Below are 14,143 nucleotides of genomic sequence, written 5' to 3'. Positions count from 1 at the left end.
GGGAGGGAGGGAGGGAGGGAGGAAGGAAGGAAGGAAGGAAGGAAGGAAGGAAGGAAGGAAGGAAGGAAGGAAGGATGTCCTTTGGTCCAGGGATCGCCAGGAGATGTTGAGTCTCAGAGTGTAACGCTCTCCGAGGCATATATGGGAAAAGGCGGTCCCTTAGGTATGTTGGTCCCAGGCCGTATAAGGCTCCTCCTCCTCCATGGCACAGCCAGCTGCCTCCCCACAGTGGAACCATTTTGATGGGAAGGTTTGCCAGATGCAGAGGAGGCCTGAAAGCCCTGGAATCCCGGCTTGAGTGCCTACTTGTGGAGAGCGGGAGAAATGCATGAGCCGGGGGTTGCCTCTCCTACCCCCTCCTGCAAGTCACAAGCCCTGGGAAATCCCTTTCGAACTGTAATGTGCTGCCTCGTCCACAGTGAAGAGACTCAAGTCAGGCAAAAGCGGGGACCTGCACATCTCTTAGACGCCTGGGGGAGTCGATGTTTCGATGAGCACACGAAGCCATTTCATAAAGAGTCAGACGGTTGGCTTATCGAGGTCTGCTCTGACCCGTGCCCTTATCTGGAAGGCCCAGGCTAGACTGATCTCATCAGATCTTGGAAGCGACGGGGTCAGGACTGGTTAGTGCTGGGATTAAGAAGCCCCCCTGGTTGCCACAAGGAGGCAGGCGACGGCAAACCACCTCTCGTTGTCTCTCGCCCTCCTTGTCTCTCTTGTCTCTCAGTACCGCTCTGACTGGCCAGCCCCTTTTCAGAGTTTTTACACGTGATCTAGTACCTTATCCTTTCTTTAACTGGAGATGCCAGGAATTGAACCCGGGGCCTTCTGCATGCAAAGCAGGTGTCCTGCCTTGGGTTTCCAGGTGCAGTCCATGACTAGGAACCAGACCGCGTTTGGTAAACCTCTGAACTGTACAGAGACGCAGCTTCCTTCAGTGTAGCAAGTCCGGCGTTGCCTTACTGCAGTGGCGTGTGGTTAGCTGTCTTTTGACCAGAGGCTGTAAGTGACCACCTCACCACCAGGCTACAGCTTTTTGGTGAGGGTTGCATGTTCAGCTGTCGTCCGACTGTGCCCTTGTGCCTCGGTCTCAAGGCTGTACTGTTGTGACACAGGCCCAGCAGTGCCTTACGATAAAATCTGAGTCCTTCCTTTTTAGTTTCCTCTTTCAGCAGGGGTGGAGCGGTAAGGACTTGTGGCACAGTGGGAGGGAAGGATCTTTAAGAACATTCCGTGAAAGAGGGGATTGGTGCTTTGCCATATGCAGAGAAGCATTTCTGCTGGGTTGCTTTGGATTTAGATGTCTCGGTTCTGCATGCGTTTGGGTAAGGCAAATGGCAGGAAAGTTGGGGGTGTGGGAGGGAGGGAGAAGGGGAGGGGATTTTCCCTGTTCCTCCAGCCTAATATTTCCCATGTTGCTAAGAGACCAGACTAGAAGCTTTGTTTGCATAGCTGGGTCAACCTTTCCCAGCTCCCATGTAAAAAGACTGCATTGTTGAACCTTGATCTTTTTTTTAAAAAAAAAGTTACCGTAGCTGATGAGTTGTGGGTTTTTGTTTTGCTTTGAAATCAATGTGCGCCCAAAAGTACAGAATCAAATATTGCGTCCTCTAGAGCCAGGCCGTTACCGAATTTTATTCTCCATCCCTTATCCCCCCCTTCTCAAAGAAAAGATGAGCAACTTAAGAGCGGATGTACAAAGTTTGGGCCCTATTTTTAGCTCCTTCCTTTCTCCGCTCTGAAAATGGGATGGGGCGATCCAACCCCTGTATGTCTTCTGGAATTCAGACTCTGTCATATATCCCCCCTGGGAGGGATTTTGCACTACCGAAAACTCAAGCTGTGGAGATGACTCATTTTGAAATGCATGCTCTGATCACTGGACCATCTTCTCGTAGGGATGAGTGGAAATGGCAAACCTCTTGGCTCGTCCTTGTGTTTGATCTTAAAGCCTGCTCTGGTTCCTCCTCCCGGCAAGCAGGCCCGATTCTGATCAAGTGGGGTGTCCTGGAGGTGGTGCTGTGGGCGTGACACGCCTGTCGCCCTTGCCCCTTAGCTATGCCATTGCTGACAACTCCTATCGTGCTCTGCGCACGGAGAGGAAGGACCAGTGCATCCTGATATCTGGGGAGAGTGGAGCCGGCAAGACTGAGGCCACCAAGAAGATCCTGCAGTACTACGCCGTGACGTGCCCAGCCAGTGACCAGGTGGAAACCGTGAAAGACAGGCTTCTGCAGTGCAATCCAGTCCTCGAGGTAACCTTTGGCTTGTGCTTCTCAGGCAAAAAATGCTTTTCTGGCTGTCTGCTTTAACAAACTGGGCAATGGAAGGGCATTGTCCAGACCGGGTAAGATCAGCCCAGCCCATGCCTCTATATGTCTCTTGATAAGAGCAGGGGCCGATGGAGAGTAATTTGGTCCACGTTAAGAACATAAGAGAAGCCAGTGTTGGATCAGGCCAAAGGCCCATCCAGTCCAACACTCTGTGTCACACCGTGGCCAGAAATACCAGTGCCATCAGGAGGTCCACCAGTGGGGCCAGGACACTAGAAGCCCTCCCATTGTTGACCCCCCCCCCCAAGCACCAAGAAGACAGAGCATCACTTGCCCCAGAGCCCCTATCTATCCCTTGTGGCTAATAGCCACTGATGGACCTCTGCTCCATAGGCTTATCTAATTCCCTCTTGAAGCCGTCCGTGCTTGTAGCACCCACCACTTCCTGTGGCAGTGAATTCCACGTGTTAATCACTCTTTGGGTGAAGAAGGACTTCCTTTTATCCGTTCTAACCCGACCGCTCAGCAATTTCATGGAGTGCCCACGAGTTCTTGTATTGTGAGAAAGGGAGAAAAGTACCTCTTTCTCTACCTGCTCTTTCCCATGCACAATGTGTCTGTGTCAAGTAGGCCCTAATAATATCTAATATCTAATTGTCTGAAGAACGAAGAGATGGCTCTGGATAATGCAGTTCAGTAAGCTATACCAGGGGTCCCCAAACAGGGTGCCCACCAACAGTTTTCCTGGTGCCCACCAAGTTTTTTTTTAAGAAATGTATAATTCTTTTTATTATTAAACCAATATAAAACAATTAATACAAACAGAATCCCAAACAATGCAAACTGTGTTACATTAATAATATTCTTGATATTCTATTTAGTATATCTACCTAAAACTTAACTATTTAAAACTCTTAACGTGTTTTCTAATAATACAGTTGAGTTGGCAACCATCTTATTTAAATGGAAGAATTTAAGTTCAGTGCGCTAGTGTTTACTGACAAAAAATAAGATATATTCTAAACCTGGGGTTTATAGAATAAACACTTCAGATGAAACCAAGTAAGCAGGAACAATTCCATTCTGTGCCCTGTAACTTATGACAAGTGTTTTTTTGAAAACGGGTGGAGCGGATGAGGCTTTGGCTATGAGGCCTTCCGATTGTTCACTGGAGATCTGATTGGCCGAGCAGGTTTTTCAAAATGTCTTCACAGAGCGACTGAAGGTCAGGTGTGTGTATAGGCGAGAAAATATTTTCAAACAGGGTGTTCGTTTAAAAAGAAATCCCGTTAAGCAGAGATTCTGCCTGTAATGTCGCAGAGTCACTATGAGTTATGCACAACCTCACTCCCTGACCTTTTGTGGCTGGCACTGTCTCCTGTGGTGGCCATTTTGTGCTGGTGCCGTGTCAGAATTCCAAAGGTGCCTTCAGGCTCAAAAAGTTTGGGACCTCTGAGCTACACACTACCATGACCGAGTGCTTGGAATGTCTGTGGTTACTAGCTGCCAGTCTGACCTCAGCAAAAAGCCCATGTGTGGGGACCAGGGTTGCCAACCCCCCCCCCGGTTTGCCAGGGGTCCCCCGTTTTGGGGGGGGAGGTTCTCCCCGCCGCCGGCCAGATGGCCGGCGGAGGAACCCCCACCCCCAACACCCACAGCCACCCATCTCTCTCCCTTTAAGGGTGTGTAACCTGTGTTTTATCCCAAGCGCAAACTCCGCAAGCTTGCAGGGAAAAGCCAGCTTTGTTCTTAAAAGGGAAACGCAGCTTCTCTTAAAGCGGAAACGCCGGCTGCCGGCTACTTTAAGTGCAGGGAACTGCTGTTTCTGGAGATCCGGCGCACGGCCGGGGGGCGGCAGACGTCCCCAACGTGATGTCATCACGTTGGGGATGCCCCACCCCTTCCAGGAACACCCCCAAAGTCCCCCGCTGGGGGTGGAAGATGGACTTGGCAACCCTAGTGGGGACCCATTAAGCAGTAATTGAGGAAAACAAAGCTGCTCAGGTGACAAACTTTGACACAGCTTTGGGGAGCTTGCATCTAATGACAACCAGATCTGGCAGTCTTCAAGGAGCGGCTGGACAAAGGCTTGTCAGGGATCCTCTAGGCTGATCCTGCATTGAGCAGGGGGTTGGAATAGAGGGCCTGTGTGGCCCCTTCCAATTCTGTGATTCTATGGTCATGGCCAGTGTTCCCTCTAAGCTGAGTTAGTGTGAGCTAGCTCACAGTTTTTTAGCCTCCAGCTCACACATTTTTGTCTTCGCTCAGGAAGGATAGCTCCAGAGCAAACTAATTTTATGCAGCAGCCAAACTACCTGCTCACAACCTTAATGCCAGTAGCTCACAAAGTAGAATTTCTGCTCACAGGACTCCAGAGCTTAGAGGGAACATTGGTCATGGCCCATCCCCAGCCGGTTGTGCTCCTTCCTGCCCCAACCCACTTCTCTCTTCATCAACTCTTGGGAAGCAGAGAGGAAGTAGGGAAGGCTGGCGGCATCAGTAGCTGCAGATAGTGCCTGTGGAACAGGCATGCACTGGACAGCTGTGCCTTGGGAGCGGAGCCAGTTTGGGAGTGGCTGGGCAAGCTTCCTTCCTCCCTGAGCAGAGGTTGATGGCTTTTTGTGTCTCTCTTTCCTATCAGGCCTTTGGAAATGCCAAAACCTTGCGCAACGACAATTCCAGCCGATTTGGGAAATACATGGATGTTCAGTTCGATTACAAGGTGTGTGTTTGGAAACTGCTTGCTTCCCTTTTGAGGAATTCTCTGGGACCTGATAGGAAGCTGGAGCTGTGAAGAAATAAAATGCTATTCTAATTCAGGGGAGAGAGAGAGACAGAGAGAGAGACAGAGACAGAGAGACAAAGTGCCATTTCCCCCCTCTTTCTTTTTTTGGCCCAAATGTTGCCTGTAGTGGCAACTCCTCCATTTCCAACCATGGACTCTCCACACTGCCCTTTTCCCTTGTTCATGCGGAAAACGAAACAGTTGGCGCAAGCCACGCTGAGTGTCCCTTTTGTACAAAAAGCCCAAGTCTGTGCATACTGCTCCCCCCCCACAAGAGAGTGAGTGAGGTGCCAGAGCGGGACCAGCTTTGTGTGTTGCCTCGTCACAGAATCGTGAGTGTTGCCGTCTTTCTTCACTGGTGAGGTGCTCTGTCTCAGAGCTGGAACCAGATTGCGGGGATGTTCCCCGGTGAGTCTGAAGCAAGCCCTGCCATTCCAATCCAGATGTTCTTCCTTTCTGAAGCACCTGGCAAATGCTGTGGCTAATAAGGTCTCTGCGGGGAGCCTTACCCAGAGCTCCCCCATGGACCCCTTTTCTCCCCTGCTCATGCTCGTGCCTCGAGAGCCAGTTTGGCGTAGTGGTTAAGCGCGCGGACTCTAATCTGGGAGAACCGGGTTTGATTCCCCACTTCTCCACTTGCACCTCACTGGATGACCTTGGGCTGTTCTTGAAAAAGAGCCGTTTCTGTCAGAGCTCTCTCAGCCCCGCCTACCTCACAGGGTGTCTATTTTGGGGAGGGGAAGGGAAAGAATTTGTAAGCCGCTCTGAGACTCCTTTGGGTAGTGAAGGGCGGGGGTATAAATCCAATCTCTTCTTCTCTCTCACCCACCTCCCTCACAGGGGGTCTGTTGTGGGGAGGGGAAGGGAAAGGATTTGTAAGCCGCTCGGAGACTCCTTTGGGTAGTGAAGGCCGGGGTATACATCCAATCTCTTCTTCTCTCTCACCCGCCTCCCCCACAGGGGGTCTGTTGTGGGGAGGGGAAGGGAAAGGATTTGTAAGCCGCTCGGAGACTCCTTTGGGTAGTGAAGGCCGGGGTATACATCCAATCTCTTCTTCTCTCTCACCCGCCTCCCCCACAGGGGGTCTGTTGTGGGGAGGGGAAGGGAAAGGATTTGTAAGCCGCTCGGAGACTCCTTTGGGTAGTGAAGGCCGGGGTATACATCCAATCTCTTCTTCTCTCTCACCCGCCTCCCCCACAGGGGGTCTGTTGTGGGGAGGGGGAGGGAAAGGAGTTTATGAGCCGCTCTGAGACTCCTTTGGATAGTGAAGAGCCATGGGGTATAAATCCAGTCTCCTCTTCTTCTTTCCACTTCAACACTGTTGGCTTCTTTGTGTTGGCTTAGGGAGCTCCTATCGGGGGCCACATCCTGAACTACCTTCTGGAGAAGTCCCGCGTCGTGCACCAGAATCACGGAGAGAGGAATTTCCATATATTCTATCAACTGCTGGAGGGAGGGGAGGAAGAACTGCTCAGGAGGCTGGGACTTGAGAAGAACCCCCATCAGTACCATTTCCTAGTGAAGGTATGGGAGTTCGATCGGCAGAGGCACTCTGCCTTCCAAAAGAAAGGAAGCAAGCAGAAACGGTTAAAGAAAATATTTAGAAAGAAAGACGTAGAACGCTGTAGAAACCAAGAAGTTCCAAACTGAATAAATATCCTTTAATGAATCTGCAGAAAATATCCCATTGTTGTGACATCTGAAACACTCCATAGAACAAGAGATTAAACGTTTTTTGATGTCAGTGTTAACAGTTTACATATAAACTCAGCCAAGCCAGACAAAACAGGGTCATGCCAAGACTGTTCCAGGTGGTCAGCCGTGTTGGTCTGAAGCCGTAGAACGAACTTTGAGTCCAGTGGCACCTTTAAGACCAACAAAGCTTTATTGGCCCCGTTCACACGGCGAATTTGCTGCGGGAGAGCCACGATTGAATGGCGGAGTTTCCGGGCGCGATCACACCACAACATCTGGCAAGTGGAGCGCACCCGTGGCCAACCCGTGGCATACTGCCGAAAATGCGCAATAAAAAAAATACCTGGTTGAAGGTACTAGCAACCGGTTTGCCACGGGCTGCCTCTGGACTCCCTCAGTGTGATCGCACCAAAACCTTGTTGGTCTAACAGAGGTGCCACTGACTCATGGCTTCTACACATTGTTCTGCACACATTGACATAGAAGCAACCTGAAGTTTGAACACCAAGTACTGATAAAGGCAGTGACACCGAACCATGTCTGGTCTCTTGTTCTACGACTGATCATAGGTATAATTCATGTGTCACAATTACTTTGGAACTTTCCCCACATTTAGGATATTTATTTGCTTGGAATCTGACCGTTTTCTAAATAGTAGGTCTATTCTTAATTTCTGTATTTTTTCCTTTTTTGGTTTTGGGTTGGTTGTGGGTTAAATTTCGCTTTTTCTTGCTATACCAATCTTGCGGTGTGCTGGGCAACTCTAGGGCATAAAATAGGAGCCGCCGCCACCATTGTACCACCAACGCCCCATGATTTTTGTATATGGCCATCATGATGCGGGCATCTTGGGTGAGAACGGGACGTTTTAGGGGACGGCCATCTTGTTCTTAGAAACTTTTAACTTCGGAAGTGGTTTAGAGGAGCACCAAAATTGTTTACTAATTGTGATGTATTTTTAACATTTTTTATGTGTCATTGTTTTATGGGCGATACGCCTTGTTAGCCGCCCTGAGCCTCCGGGGAGGGCGAGATAGAAATGTAAATAATAAATAAATAAATAAATAAAACTCCCGCTGAGCCTACAGGTTCTTAGCAGTGTTCCCTCTAAGCTGAGTTGGTGTGAGCTAGCTCACAGTTTTTTTAGCCTCCAGCTCACCCATTTTTGTCCTAGCTCAGGAAGGATGGCTCCAGAGCAAACTAATTCGTGAAGTAGCCAAATCGCTCACCCACAACTTTAATGCCAGTAGCTCACAAAGTAGAATTTTTGCTCAAAAGACTCCACAGCTTAGAGGGAGCATTGGTTCTTAGTGTGGTGTTCTGCTGTCTTGGCTGGAGGTGTGTATTGTGCTGGGTTTGAGTGATGGCATGGCAGCTCACGCCCACCAAGACCCAGCAGCCTTTGTGCTCCTGTTGTTCTGAGTGCATCGGCCCTCCTGGAGGCTGGAAAGGCCATTCCCTTCCTTTAGGACAGAGAGCGTCTTGGCAGAACTGCTGTTAAAACGCTGCTTCTCATCTGTGGGGTCCCCCTCCCCCGCCTTTTTCCTGTTCACTTCCAGGGCCAGTGTGCGAAAGTCAGCTCCATCAACGACAAGAATGACTGGAGAGTGGTGCGAAAGGCCCTGTCGGTCATTAACTTCAATGACAACGAGGTGGAGGTAAGAGGCACACACCTGTCTTCCCTTTGAGGGGCTGTTCCTTGGGAGGAGGGAGGGAGGCTGGCGTCTTCCTACCCTCTTCCTGTTGGGGGGGTGGGAGTCGGTTCTTAGTCTCCGTCTCGCCGCTCTCCTCCCACAGAATCTGCTGAGCATCATCGCCAGTGTGCTGCACTTGGGAAACGTGCAGTTTTCGGCCGATGAACAGAGCAACGCTCAGGTGGTCACGGAAAACCAGATCAAATACCTGGCCAGGGTGAGTGTGGAGGAGTTTGCCGGGCGAGCAGTTGGGATGACCAGATCCCCTGACGATTCAAAGAACTGTGTGATCGCGCAACTGCGAGTCAGTCTCCTCCGGGTTAAGTAGCCTCGCTTCCCCCACGCATTATCTCGCGCGTGTGACCACAACCAAAGTATATTATTTCAACGAGTGTGGCTGAAGCCACAGTGCATACAATTTTACAGAGTGAATTAGAATACAAATGTTTTACACAACAGGGAAATAATTTGTCGCTTATGAAAAGTCAACAGGCTTCATAACGCAGAACATGAGCCTCACACTTGGATCCCTGGGCAATACACTGATGCACTGTGCATACAAACGGTGCACCCCAAATAGTCCGGTAAACTGAATAGTGTCCATGCATGTCTTCTTTTGGTCTGCGGGCGAGCGATGAAGTCTGTTGAATTTTCATAAGCAACAGATTATTTCGCTATCGTATACGACATTTATATTCTAATTCGTTTTGTAAAACTGTATGCACTGTGGCTTCAGCCACACTCGTTGAAGTAGCTATAATATACTTTATAGACTTCCACAGACTTTACAGAGCAACGCTCAGGTGGTCACGGAAAACCAGATCAAATACCTGGCCAGGGTGAGTGTGGAGGAGCTTGCCGGGCGAGCAGTTGGGATGATCAGATCCCCTGACGATTCCCCCTTGGACCCCTCTGGGCCAGTTCTCCTAGCACCCCCAGCAGGGGAGGTGACCACTGCTCTCTCTGCCTGATGGGGCTCCAGGGCCCTCCAGTGAACATCTGTCTCCTGGGGTGAAACCATGGGCTGTTTTTTTTAATGAGTGAACCTGAATTGCTTTCACTGCCACCACCACGCAGCAGCTGCCATGGGGACTGTCGTTTGAAAGCCTGCAGGGGTCCAGTTTGCCTAGGGACCACAGCAAGCGGGGGGAGGATGGGACCAGTATTCCCTCTAAGCTGAGTGAGTGTGAGCCAGCTCACAGTTTTTTAGCTTCCGGCTCACACATTTTTCTCTCAGCTCAGGAAGGACGGCTCCAGAGCAAACTAAGTTATGCAGTAGCCAAATCGCTCATTCACAACTTTGATGCCAGTAGCTCACAAAGTAGCATTTTTGCTCATGAGACTCCAAAGTTTAGAGGGAGCATTGGACGGGGCCCTACTGAAATGGCCCCTGGTCGAGAGTTATCGGCATAACTTTGGAGTTCCACAAGACTGGTTATAAAAGCGTCATGTGTCGTTTACCCCCAGTGAGCCATGCTGGTTGTGCTGCTTTCTCTTGGGCATCTCTTGAGAGCAATGCTCCCTCTAAGCCATGGAGTCTTGTGAGCAGAAATTCTACTTTGTGAGCTACAGGCATTAAAGTTGTGAGCTAGTGATTTGGCCATTGCATAAATTAGTTTGCTCTGGAGCTATCCTTCCTGAGCTAAGACAAAAATGTGTGAGCCAGAGGCTAAAAAACTGTGAGCTAGCTCACACTAACTCAGCTTAGAGGGAACACTCCTTGAGAGCCAGCATGGTGTAGTGGTTAAGATCGGCAGACTATAATCTGGAGAACTGGGCTTGATTCCCTCCTCCTCCTTCTTCACCTCTCTCCAAAACTCTAGCATTTTTGTTCAATGGATGACATTTTCGTTGTCCGTCACAGATGATCATTGTGAGATTTTATTTTCAGTTTTTGAAAATATTTCAGTGCTTCTTTTCTGCTGGATAGCAGGCCTCCAAGGACGACAGAAGAGAACTGAAAGTAGTTAGGGACACCAGGGGACCTGGGGAGACCACATTGGCCTAGTCCCACCCCCTCAGCCTGGCCTAATTCTCAGGGTTTAAAGGAAGAGGAAGGACACTGCAAGCCACCCTGTGCTCCTTGGGGGACTGTAATAGACAGAAAACACGATCACGGTCGTAAAAGATTCACAAAGGAAGGAGGCTTGGCTAGCTATTCTTCCGAAGGACTCCTGACCACCTCCCTTTCTGGCCTTCCATCCTTCCTCCTTTCCCCAGCCTTCCAGAGAGACAGATGGGTGGGCTGTCTCTCTCAGTGGCTGCTTTCCTAGTTACTGGAAGAGGCAGTGGGAGCAGTAGGAATGGGAAGTGAAGCTGCCCCCTCTCCCCCCACATCAGGGTCAAGATCTGGACTTCAGTGGAGCTGCTGATGAGTCCAGAGGGGTAGCCATATTAGTCTCTAGTAGCAAAAGAGAACAGGAGTCCAGTGGCACCTTAGAGACCAGCAAAATGTATTCCATCATACACTTTCTTGAGTCGAGCCTCACTTCATTAGATGCATGGAAGTAGCCATCCATGAGGTTGATCCATTCGTATACACAATAGAAAGGTGGATTGGGGCGAGATGCTACCCGAGGAGGCCACTTTCGATTGGGTCTTCTTGTAACGTCTCCCTCCCCCCACCTGCCTTCCTGTTGTGTTTATTAATGGATCGGCCCGATGGATGTACAGAACATCTGATGAGGAGAGCGCTGACTCACAAAAACTTGTGTCAGAATACATTTGGTTTAAGTCTTAACAAGGTGCCGCTCACTTCTTTGGATAAGGTATCTGACGAAGTGAGGGGTGACTCACGAAAGCTCATCCCCTGCCAAAAATGTCTTTAAGGTGCAACTGGAATCTTGTTCTTTTCCACTGCTACAGACGAACACGGCTATCCACTTTGATCTATCTCAGTGGAAGGCACCACAGTTGACCCTACAGAATGGGAATCCATCAACTTTGTGATATAAGAACAGATGGACTCACATTCTAGCTGTATCTGAAGAAGTGAGCAGTGAGTCATGCAAATGCATGCCCTGCCACACATTTTCTTAGTCTTTTTTTGGTGGGCATTTGCGTGTGTGTTTGCTTGCAGGACTAGAAATCATAGCAACTTCTGGCGACCCCTAGTGGGGTTTGGACGTTTCCAGAGAGGTGGCTTATAAGAACATAAGATACACCAATGTTGGATCAGGCCAAAGGCCCATCCAGTCCAACACTCTGTCACACAGTGGCCAAAAATACCAGGTGCCATCAGGAGGTCCAGCAGTGGGGCCAGGACATTAGAAGCCCTCCCACTGTTGACCCCCCCCCAAGCACCAAGAAGACAGAGCATCACTTGCCCCAGAGCCCCTATCTATACCTTGTGGCTAATAGCGACTGATGGACCACTGCTCCATATGCCTATCTAATTCCCTTTTGAAGCCGTCCATGCTTGTAGCTGCCACCACCTCCTGTGGCAGTGAATTCCATGTGTGAATCACTCTTTGGGTGCAGAAGGACTTCCTCTTATCCGTTCTAACCCGACCGCTCAGCAATTTCATGGAGTGCCCATGAGTTCTTGTATTGTGAGAAAGGGAGAAAAGTACCTCTTTCTCTACCTGTTCTTTCCCGCTTGATTGCCTGCCTCTGCATCCCAAGCCCTGGTATTCCTCGGAGGTCTCCCTTCCAGTTATTTGCCAGGGTCGGCCCTGCTTAGTTTTCGAGATCTGACAAGATCGGGCTTGCTTGCCTGGGCTATCCAGGTCAGGGATAAATTCGGTTAGTCTTGAAGGTGCTACCGGACTCTTGCTCTTTTCTACTGCACAGACTGACAGGGCCGTCCACCTTGGAAAGTACTGCTGGACTCTGTTTCCTGTGCAGCTGATGGTAACTGGGTTTCTTTTTTTCTGCTTGTAGCTCCTGGGCGCTGAAGGCTCTCTGCTCCGGGAAGCTCTGACCCACAAGAAGATCATTGCAAAGGGAGAAGAGGTGAGAGAACTATTGGACTGCGCAGCTGTGTGAAAGATAGCTCTGCCCAGTGTGTGCTCTGGGAAGGGCTGTGGCTCAGTGGCAGAACAACTGCCTGGCATGCAGAAGGTCCCAGGTGCAATCCCCAACATTTGCACTTGAAAGGACATAGAAGACCTCTACCTGAGACCCTGGAGAGCCTTTGCCAGTCTCAGTAGACAACACTGACCTTGATGGACTGGTGGTCTGATTCAGTATAAGGCAGCTTCATGTCTTCAACTATTCCTTTAGGGCAGGGACTGTGGCTCGGTGGCAGAACATCTGCTCGGTATGCAGAAGGTCCCTGGTTCAATCCTCAGCATCTCCAGTTTAAAAATGACCATAAGAGAATATAAGAGAAGCCATGTTGGATCAGGCCAATGGCCCTTCCAGTCCAACACTGTGTCGCACAGTGGCCAAAACCCAGGTGCCATCAGGAGGTCCACCAGTGGTGCCAGAACTCCAGAAGCCCATTGTGGCCCCCCCCCAAGCACCAAGAATGCAGAGCACCACTGCCCTAGACATAGCGTTCCATCTGTACCTTGCAGCTAATAGCCATTGATGGACCTCTGCTCCCTGTGTTTATCTGATGCCCTTTTGAAGCTGACCAGGCAGTAGGTGTTCTGAAAGACCTCTGTCTGAGACCTTGGAGAGCTGCTGCCAGCCTGAGTAGACAATACTGGCCTTGCCAGGGGTCTGTTTCACTTTAAGGCAGATTCATGTTTGTTTCTGGCACTGGGCAAGGGCCAAGGGAAGCTCTCTGGATATCTTGCACACCCGTGTCCCTTGTTTATAACCGATCCCTGAGGTGGGCACAGCTATGGCTGTTGGGAAGGCACCCTTAAAGAGAAGGCACGCTCGCACTGATTGGCTTTTTATCCCCTCCCTCCCGGCAGCTGATCAGCCCCCTCAACCTGGAGCAGGCAGCGTACGCCCGAGATGCTCTTGCCAAGGCTGTGTACGGGCGCACATTCTCCTGGCTCGTGAATAAGATTAACAAGTCACTTGCGTACAAGGTGAGCTCACCATAACGGGTGGTGGGACTGCGGGACTTCCTGGTGGCCTCCTCCCCGGGTGGCGGGCCCTTGGAGTAAACCAGAGACGCCGGAACATTATAGGAGGGTGGCTCTCGGGTGGGTGGAGGACGGCCCCTGCCTTCGTGGTGATCTCTGCCCCTTTTGGCAGGAAACGGAGAATCCGGGCTGGAGAAGGAGCACCACCGTCCTTGGGCTGCTGGACATCTATGGGTTTGAAGTGTTCCAACACAACAGGTGGGTTTCCCAGCACCAGGGGTCATTTCGTAGACAAAGAGGTGCAGGAGCTCATTAGCATAGCTCATTAGCATAACTTATTTGCATATGCCACACCCCCTGACATCACTGGAAGTGTGTCAGAAGGCAACACCCACCGCTCAGGCTCCACTGGACTGTTTTGGATTGCTAGCTATTGGGGGTGGGGAGGAATGTGCAGATCTGTCCTCACAGAGGAGGGAGAGCTTGTACCTGAATAAAACTTGGCCTTAAAGGTGCCACTGGACTCTTTTGGATTGCTAGCTATTGGGGAAGGGGGGAATGTGCAGATCTGCCCTCACAGAGGAGGGAGAGCTTGTACCTGAATAAACCTTGGCCTTAAAGGTGCCACTGGACTCTTTTGGATTGCTAGCTATTGGGGGAGGGGGGAATGTGCAGATCTGCCCTCACAGAGGAGGGTGAGCTTGTGCCTGA

At 50.4% G+C, this 14,143-nt stretch overlaps 1 protein-coding gene across 1 annotated transcript in view; it reads left to right on the top strand.

The window, feature by feature from the left end:
* Positions 1–14,143, top strand: part of MYO1C (myosin IC) — a 71,644-nt gene that overhangs the window by 36,407 nt on the left and 21,094 nt on the right. Inside the window, exons 4-11 of the mRNA XM_015421904.1 lie at positions 2,057–2,255; positions 4,915–4,995; positions 6,403–6,582; positions 8,313–8,411; positions 8,551–8,664; positions 12,330–12,401; positions 13,316–13,435; positions 13,605–13,690. Of these exons, the coding sequence (XP_015277390.1) occupies positions 2,057–2,255; positions 4,915–4,995; positions 6,403–6,582; positions 8,313–8,411; positions 8,551–8,664; positions 12,330–12,401; positions 13,316–13,435; positions 13,605–13,690 (951 nt within the window). The remainder of the gene's footprint in view (positions 1–2,056; positions 2,256–4,914; positions 4,996–6,402; positions 6,583–8,312; positions 8,412–8,550; positions 8,665–12,329; positions 12,402–13,315; positions 13,436–13,604; positions 13,691–14,143) is intronic.

The sequence above is a fragment of the Gekko japonicus genome, unplaced genomic scaffold (genome assembly GCF_001447785.1).
Source record: "Gekko japonicus isolate JY-2015 unplaced genomic scaffold, Gekko_japonicus_V1.1 scaffold21, whole genome shotgun sequence".
Classification (NCBI taxonomy): Eukaryota; Metazoa; Chordata; class Lepidosauria; order Squamata; family Gekkonidae; genus Gekko; species Gekko japonicus.
This window is presented reverse-complemented; position numbering and strand designations above follow the sequence as displayed.